This window comes from Suricata suricatta, chromosome 12, assembly GCF_006229205.1.
Source record: "Suricata suricatta isolate VVHF042 chromosome 12, meerkat_22Aug2017_6uvM2_HiC, whole genome shotgun sequence".
NCBI classification, from domain to species: Eukaryota; Metazoa; Chordata; class Mammalia; order Carnivora; family Herpestidae; genus Suricata; species Suricata suricatta.
In genome coordinates, this window is record NC_043711.1 from 105,285,538 (window position 1) to 105,294,162 (window position 8,625).

Below are 8,625 nucleotides of genomic sequence, written 5' to 3' on the forward strand. Positions count from 1 at the left end.
CACAATGCGGCTGAACTATGCACTTTAAAATGGTTAAATCAGGGGCGCCCAGGGGGTTCTGTCGGCTAAGCGTCCGACTTCAGCCCAGGTCACGATCTCGTAGTTCATGGGTTCGAGCCCCGTGTCGGGCTCTGTGCTGACAGCTCCGGAGCCTGGAGCTGCTTCAGATTCTGTGTCTCCCTCTCTCTCTGCCCCTCCCCCACTCATGCTCTGTCTCTCTCTCTCAATAATAAATAAATGTTTAAAAAAATTATAAAAAAAGGTTAAAACATTAGCTTTATGTAATAAAAAGCCACACTGGAAACAAAGAGGACACAGCCCCTTTATAGGCCCCCCGCCTCCCCTCCACCTGTGGGGGGCCCGTGACCTCTCGCAAAGCACTGGCCCCGGGCAGCGGCCTGCTGACTCCGTCTGGCCAGAAGGACAGCCGTGGGGAGGCCCCTCGAGGGCCCGGAGAGCGCGAACCCCCGCGTGCAGGACCCCCACCCGGCCCTGTGACGGCTTAGGGCTCCGCCTGTCCCTGCCGCTGTCCCCCGGCCGGGGCCTCTGACCTTGTTTGCCCATTTGTCATCATTTTGGAAACACTCCTGGCTCACTTAGGCGGCGGGCAGAGAGGCGAAGGGGGGCCGTCGAGAGCTGAGCACCCCCTCTTAAATGACACGTTTAGCAGCTCCGCGGCTGTAATGAGGCAGCTTAATGAAGTCAGTATCCTTGAAAGTCCATTCATGTCCCTCATCTGTCAGCGCATATTAATTACCCACCACGTCCCCGGCAGTGCCGGAGAGAGGCCGTCAGGATAACGAAGAGGTTTGGGGGACGCATGGCTCCTCAAAATTACTTTTTAAACCAGGCTTATGAAGCAAAAAATTAGAACAAAACCATGCCCACAACGTGCTCATTAGACGCTGATTCCTGTCCACTCCCTGTTCTACCGATTCCCTTAGCAGCCGCGGGCTGCCCTCCCTCTCCAGCACCTTCTGGAAACGTCTCTCCAGCAGGGACCCGTCACCTCCTCTAGAATCCGGATGGGCTGTGGGTGAACGGGGACAGGCTGGTGCTGGGGCCTGCCAGGCTGGGTGTGGGCACGCTGGGGGGAGAAACAGGCCTGCGGAAGGTGGCCGTGGCTCGGGGGGTGGCCCCCTGCCCTGTCCCGCCCTCGCCCCTCTGCAGTGTCGCTCCTGACCGGGCACGTCCAGCCGCCCTGCCCTCTCTCACCGTGAGGATGCCCCCCCGAAACCCCTGCTCCCGTGGGTGCTGCCCACTGTGTGGAGCGGCCTCGCCCCGCTTCGGAGCAGCCACGTGGGCAGCAGTGGGGCCCCGCCCTGAGCAGACACTTGTGTGCCCTGGGCCACGGTCTGGAGCAGTTTGCCGTTGGCAGGGGGCTCAGGGTGTCCCTGGAAGCCTGGGACGCCCGCGGGAGGCGCGAGTGGAGGAGCGGGCCTCTTTCCGTTTTCATTCACGCTGCTGACGCTCTCTTCTGTGTTCAGAGAGGGTCCGAGGACCCGACGCCTGGGTGACCCACGCAGCCATTTGCCCAGGACTTTCCAGGGTTGAAAACGGAAGGACAAGCAGGCAAGGAGGTCCCCCAGCTAAGCTCGGCCACGCACGCTCGAGGCCAGACAGGATGGAGAACGGGAGAGGCCGCGAAGGCTCTGGGGGTGAGAGGGTGGGGCGTCGGGGGAGCGCACCGCGGGCTGATGGCGGCCCGTCCCCAGTTCTTCTGCATCAGCCTCTACTTTGCAGACCTGCCAGGCTTCCCCTAAGCCGGTGGGTCAGCACCGCCCTGAGGTACTGGCCAGCGTCTGGAGACACCAAAATGCATGTGGATAATTTAAGGAGCATGTGTGCTGCCTAGAGGAGCAGGGCCAGAGCGAGGGAGAGAGCTCTGGGCTCTTCTTTTTTTCCCCCTGAAGAAGCCACAGGAGAGAGTGAGCGAGAGACAGACAGACGGAATGAGCCGGGACGTGCATGGTGGGAAAGGGGCCTGGGGGCGCGTCATGCGCCCTGGACACAGGTGTTTCTGGAAATCGCCCTTGGACAGTCTGGGGCGAAGCCTTCACCCCGTCTGCACCCCGATGTCCCGAAGGTGGAGAAGGAGGGGGCGGGAACGTCCACGTCCGACCCACAGCCCCCAGGAGGGACCCCGTGGAGGTGGATGGCAGCTCTTTGTAGGTAAAAGGCTTTTGGTACATTCTGGAAACCCAGAGTCCCGAGTCTGAAAGACACCCCCTCCCATCTGTGTGTGCCGTTTGCAATGCAGGTGCCTCCGCACAGACCTCTGGGTCCTCTGCGGGTGGGGAAGGCGCCTGCAGCCAGGCTGGTCCCGCCTAATGGAGTTGGTTAGTGATGTGCCCTTGAGATGAGAGGATCTTTACGCCGTAATCATCTCGTTCAGGCGTTTTTCCCATCAGCGGTCTGGTTGCCATGGGCTCATTGGCATCACCCAACTCCCAGAGGTGGGGTTCCTGGATCTCAGTCACCAACAGTCGCGGGCCTGGCCACACCTCAGTGATGAGCTGCTCCCTCATGGGCTTGCCCTCAGTGGACGGCATCCAGGCTGCCTCACCCTAAACCCTCCAGGGCCTCGGCAGAGGACACCGGGCTTCCGCCTGCTCCGTGAGGACCCGGTGGCCCGGGTCCCATGAGCCCCGCCTGGCAGGCTCTGGACCCCTGGGGCAGAGGCAGGCGGGGACGGATTCTGGATTCTGCCCCCGGTTTCCTGAGACAGTAAAAGGCGGCTCTGTCCCCATGCGAGAGACTTAGAGCTGGTGCCCTGGGATGCTCTGTGGACAGAGCAGGGAAGTGCGGGGAGGGCTGGGGACACACAGCTGCAGGCTGAGAGCCAGCCGCTGCAGAGGGAAATGCGTCCTGTCAGATGCCTTGTGGCCACGAGAGAACATTGCAGGTCCCATTTGTGCCTTGGGCTTGTGGCCAGTTCCCAGCCTGGCTGCGGCCTCGTCAGCACGACGGACACCGTCTGCACGGAGCTGGTGGGCTGGGTCCTGTCAGGCCAAATCAGGGCCCCCAGGAGCGCAACTGACGGTGGGCTCATCCCTTCAGACAAAACGGGGCTCGGAGGCAGAAGCGGGCTGACGGGGAGGGCTCTCCGCGTCGGACGCCCAGGCAAGCGGCTCCTGAGAGCACCCCCGAGCGAGGGTCCTGCTCCTGTCCCGGGAGGCGCCGCCGCCCCCCGCCTCCCGCCAGGCTGGCACCCTGCAGGGGGGGTGCCCCACCAGGGCCGGAGCGTCTGGGGCTCCGAGACCGCCGGCCAGGCCTGTGCACAGCTCCGGTTTGCATCCCGATGGCTGTGTCCCCTGGAAATGCAGACTGCAGCGGCCACGGGAGTGCCCTCCCTCTGGGTCCCAGCCAGGCCACATCCAGGACGCCCACAGAGCCAGCCACGGAAGAACGGGACAGTCGGTTTATTCAGAGACCCCTCCACGTGTGCTCCCTGCCACACCGACTTCCGGAATCATCGGGCTGTCCTCCCGCTCGGAGCACCTCCCCCACAAACAGCTTCCACACTTTTCCATCCCTCCGTCGCCTCGGGCCCCTCAGGCGGGGGAGCCTGTGTAAATCATTTTGTAATGCAGGGATGACACTGACATCAGAGGTAATTTTGTTAACGATCGGACTCTTTCTGGATTTATGGTAATGCGGGCTTTGCCCCTTTGGGGTTAGATTTGCAAATGTGTATTAATTTTCTAATTTTATGGAACTGACTTTTGTTGGGGTACAGAGCGTAACGTCCAGGGTTATGATCCAAAGAGGTAATTAATTGTTGGAGAAACGATTTAATACATTGTAAACCCCTCTATTTCCATCCCTTAAATGGGAAGCGGAGAGCGAGTCAGGCCTGGGGACAGAAGGCGGCCGCTCCCGCTGCGGTGGCCGGGGCTCGGCAGCGACGGGCCCGTGCCAGGACGTCGGGGGAGGCGGGGTGGCTGATCTCGCACATTCTTTTGCAAGATGGAGACATGTCCTGCGTGAGGCGGCGGCCGTCTGTGAATGTTGTCGCCAGCCTGCAAGGGAAGTGGACATGTGTGTGCGGCAGGCACGTGTGCGGCCGAGCGCATGTGTGGCAGGCGCGTGTGTGCGCGGGGACGCGCCCTGGCTTGCCCGTGAGGTAAAACACACTTCCCCGGGGAACCTAGTGACACCTGCACGAGTGGACGGAAGATCTCATCTCTGGCTCGAAACCAGCAGGAGCCAGTGCAGGAGGCTCTGTGGACGGACTCATGGGGGCGGCGCCTCGGGCTCCAGGTCCCTGGGGCACAGCCGGGTGAGGCGGGGTTCTGCGCCCACGATTCAGACACTGTGACCCATAACTGAAAACCAGGGATGCGGTTTCAGGCAAGCGGATTTCCTAACTGGGGAAACCAAGACCCCGGGTGTCGAACCTCCCGGCCCCATGAGAACCAAAAGTGCGGGGACCCTGGTGTCTCACCGAGTCGGTGAAAACATTCTCATCGAAACACCCAAAAGACAGGGACAGATCTGTCCACTGTCGGCCGTTTCAAAGAAAGGAAGGGAGAGGGGACGGCCTGCCCTGGAATGCTCGGCCACTGGCTTCGCCAGCAGGACCCCCCACTTTTGTTTTCCAACACATGTGCCCCCTATTTCCACTTGGGAAGCCGGGGTGTGAACACACATGCACCGGCCACGGATGCACCCGTCAGAGGACACAGACAAGGTGCCGGACCTCAGCCAGGCCACTCGCCTCTCCCGACCCCAGTGAGAGAGCCCTGCTGAGCCCCTGGATGCCTGCCCAAGCCCCCACCAGCGGGCTCCACGGGCTCATAATTGAGTCTGAATGAACCTGGGACTTGGAGTAGCTCAAGCAGCGGCCAGCGGGGCAGAGACCTCCACCCAACAGAGGAGGAAGGCAGGACCCCTCCGCGGCAGCGTCACCGAGCTGGCGCCCAGGCTCGGGTGTGGGTGGCCCACGCGAGGCCGGGGGGGGGGGTGGAACCCGTGATGCCATAGAGGCGCTGCCACCATCTCGTGGTGGAAAAGCGACAGCCCCTTGCCCAGGCTCAGCCACACTCGCTGAACCAGACTGAAGGGCAGCAGGGCATTCCCTCTTGGTCTAGCTCTCGAATTTCTTCCTCGGATCAGCGGCACTTCCTGTGTATTGTGAAGGGGAAGGAAACACAGCACCGGAATGGTTTCCATCTGTGTGGAGAGCGGCTGCGGCCACGCGGCGGTCACAGCTCACGGGTCTCCGCTGCGACGGTCACAGCTCACGGGTCTCCGCCGCGAGCCACGGTGGCCACTGAGGACTTGAAACAAGGCTGGTCTGAACTGAGAGCGCCTCCAAGCGGGAGACACACTGGATTTTGAAGACGTGGCAGAGAAAAGGAGGAAAGTGAAATGTCCCCCCACTGATTTAAAACTGCTGATCTCATGTTGGAGTGATACTAGTTTGCATCTGCGGGATAAATAAGAGTCATTAGAGCTACTTTCATCTACTCGCTCCTTTTATACGGCCCCCAGAGAGCTGCAGGTTCACGTGTGGCCGGTTCCGAGCCGGCCGCCCAGGGTTTGCATCCCAACGCGGGCGCTTCTCTCCCCCGAGGCAGACCTAACAGGGAGCATCTGGGAAAAAGGCTGGGCTGTTTCCCACGCAAGCCCTCCCCCGTGCTGAAGAGGGGCAGCGCTGCTGCTGAGGTCACGAAGAGCTCAGGGCGTCCACAGTGACCCCCTGTGGGAGCGAAGCCCTGGGAGAAGACGACCAGAGTCCCGTCGATGTTCCCAGAGGGTGGTGGGCTTGCTAATGGGCAGCGCCAGTAGGCACCCTGGTGCCCTGTATGTTGGGCACATGGGCCGTGCCGGGAGCTCTCCAATGTCTAGGCTGGCTTAGAAGAGGGAGTTCTGGGGCGCCTGGGGGTCAGTCAGTTAGGCGTCCAGCTTCGGCGCAGGTCGTGACCTCGCGGTTCATGGGTTTGAGCCCCGCGTCGAGCTCTGTGCTGACAGTTTGGAGCCTGGAGCCTGCTACAGGTTCTGTGTTTCCCTCTCTCTCTCTGCCTCTCTCCTGGTTTCTGTCTCTGTCTCTCTCTCAAAAATAAATAAACATTAAAAAAAAATAGAAGAATGGGGAGGTCAAATGACACGCATTCAACACACCAGATTGCTTCATCAGCGCTGCTGAAAAGCCGGCCTGATTTCGCTTTGAAAAATGACTCCACGCCAGCCCAGGAGCGAGAGGCTGGCTCATGTTTTCCAGAACAGCAGATACCTAGCTTTTGCATCTAAAAACACCCATTTAATTTAATTTTTTTGAAATCAAGTAATTGGAAGAACTCGTAATTACTTAAACGGTCCTTTTAAAAAATTGTTTTTCGTCCAAGATGGGGCAGAGGGATTTTTTTCCTTCACCTTTTTCTTAGTATCTCATATATCCGCTGAGTGACGGCGTTTACACTGTCGGCATCGCAGTGACTTTTTAGACTCTGTGATTTACAAGTATGTGGCCCAGGCCGACACAATTATCTGAAGGTTGAGACTGAGTTCAGTCACAGATGAACATCTTTAATTTGATATTAAAATTTAATCATGTTATTTTTTTAAAATCTTGAAATCAAATACTTTATTCTGAATAGAAATGTCGTGCTGAATGTGTCTGGTTTTCACCAGAGTCAGCATCTCTATTTCAGACGAGGACAAGTAATTTACAAAGTTGATTTGGGCTCCCTTTGAAGTGACCCGGGGAGTGAGTGGCTCCCGCTGCTCTTGTCCTGTGCTCCGGACCTGAAAGCGGTTGGAAACAGTTTCTACATCTCCCCTTTCGGAACGTGCAAAACTGACAAAGTAGTGTGTTAGGGGGAAAAAAAGACAGTGAGGAAATAAATATGGAAATTAGCAAAAATCAGTATTAAACATATGTCTTTATGAATAAGGCTTAATCACACACTTCATTTTGCAAATACAAAAGGGCCTTTTGAAATGTATTAATTAAAGTTAAATCCTTCAGACAGGCCGCTTTGTAGGGCCGAGTCCTCACCTCATTAGCATAGCATTAAGGACAGCCAAGGAAATTGGGTTAATAAAGCTGGATTCTGCAGCGGAGAGGCTGGGGTGAAATGGGACCGGACAGCCGGGACCTCAGGGTGGCCGCCGGCTCTGCGGGGTGCGGGGACTCCTGTGGTGGCGGAATTCTGCGCTGTGCCCCTGACATCAAAGAGACAGGCCCCCCACATCTCTCCACAGGTCGGGTGCAGCCCCTGGCACCAGCCTACTCACCCATGGTGGGGCCTCCTCCCCTGGAAACGTGTGGGGGTCGGTGCGAGGGGGCTTTGCCCGTCTCCAGTCACCGGAGCTGGGCTGGGCCCTTCCCTGACACCCCAGGCCAAGTGTGGTCGTGGGCACACGGCTGCCTGTCAGCAGGGGTGCCCAGCGCCTCCATCCAGCTCCACGCTGGCCACACCCCAGCGGGGACGATCTGGCAGAGCTGCGGCGGCTGAGGAGCCCAGGGGCTGTGTGGGGCACACATTCCGCAGACGTGGAGACGGCCAGTGTCGGCGTGGGCTCACCTCTAGATGTGAACAGAGAACTAAACATAACACACTCAGACTCGAGGGAGCCCGGAAGCTGCTGGCCCGGGGTCTTACTGTGGCTCTTTTGAAGCAGTTGCCGGCTGGGTAGGGGTAAGGGGCTGCTCGGCCGCAGTGGCGTGGGGGTCGTGGAGCCTCAGAGACGCAAGGTCCCCTGCGCAGGCGCTGGGTCTGGGGGAAACACCCGGAGGAGCGAGCCCCACAGTCTGGCGAGAGCAGACCCCTTGGGCGGAGGGCCCGCCCCAGCCGCCCAGCTGGGGTAAGCTGGGTCCCTGTGCTCCGTGAGACCTGGGCTGGCGCCAAGCGGGACCGCTCCCCCGGGGTCACGCCGCGGGTTCCCGCTCCAGCTGGAGTCCTGGTTTTCTTTTCAGGGTGCGCGGCGGTGCCCGGACAAGCAGGGTAGGTCCGAGGTCCCTTCCAGGGCTTGGAGCGCGGCAAGTCCGGAGACTGCCCGATGGGCGCCCTGAGGGCTCCGGGGCGCGGATTCCGGTGCCCCCTGCTCTCAGGCTCAATACTGTGCCCAGACGTGCTCTGAGCTTCCCGCGGCCCTACACTTGGGGTGCCTTCTCCAGGTGGGCGGGGCCGGTCGGGGTAGGGTGACGTGGTCGCAGGGGCAATGTAGATTTCGAGAGGCTGCGGGAGGAGGGGCGGCCTGGGGCCCTCACGGCTTCTCGTTACAGTGTTTGCAAAGCGCGGAGGGCGTCCCGGAGAAGGCGGTGCACTTGTCCGGGCAGGGCAGCGGGGCGCCGGCGGAGAAGGGGTACACGGCGGCTTGGCCGAAGGGCGCCAGGGGCGCAGCGGCCACGGGGCCCGTCAAGCCCTGGCCCTGGTTGAGGTAGGCCACGAGGCGCCGCATCTCGTCCAGGGCCTGTGCCTGCATGAGGATGTAGTTCTTGGCCAGCAGCAGCGTGGCGATCTTGGAGAGCTTGCGCACCGACGGGCTGTGCGCGTAGGGGATGACGGCGCGCAGCCCGTCCAGCGCGTCGTTCAGGTCGTGCATCCGCCGCCGCTCGCGCGCGTTGATGCTCAGCCGCAGCGAGCGCTGCTCCCGGGGCCGCCGCCGCGCGTCCCC

At 60.3% G+C, this 8,625-nt stretch overlaps 1 protein-coding gene across 1 annotated transcript in view; it reads right to left on the minus strand.

Moving 5' to 3' along the window:
• Positions 1-6,510: 6,510 nt before the first annotated feature.
• Positions 6,511-8,625, minus strand: part of BHLHE23 (basic helix-loop-helix family member e23) — a 2,473-nt gene continuing 358 nt past the window's right edge. The window contains exon 2 of the mRNA XM_029917998.1: positions 6,511-8,625. Within this exon, the coding sequence (XP_029773858.1) occupies positions 8,215-8,625 (411 nt within the window). The 3' untranslated portion in view covers positions 6,511-8,214.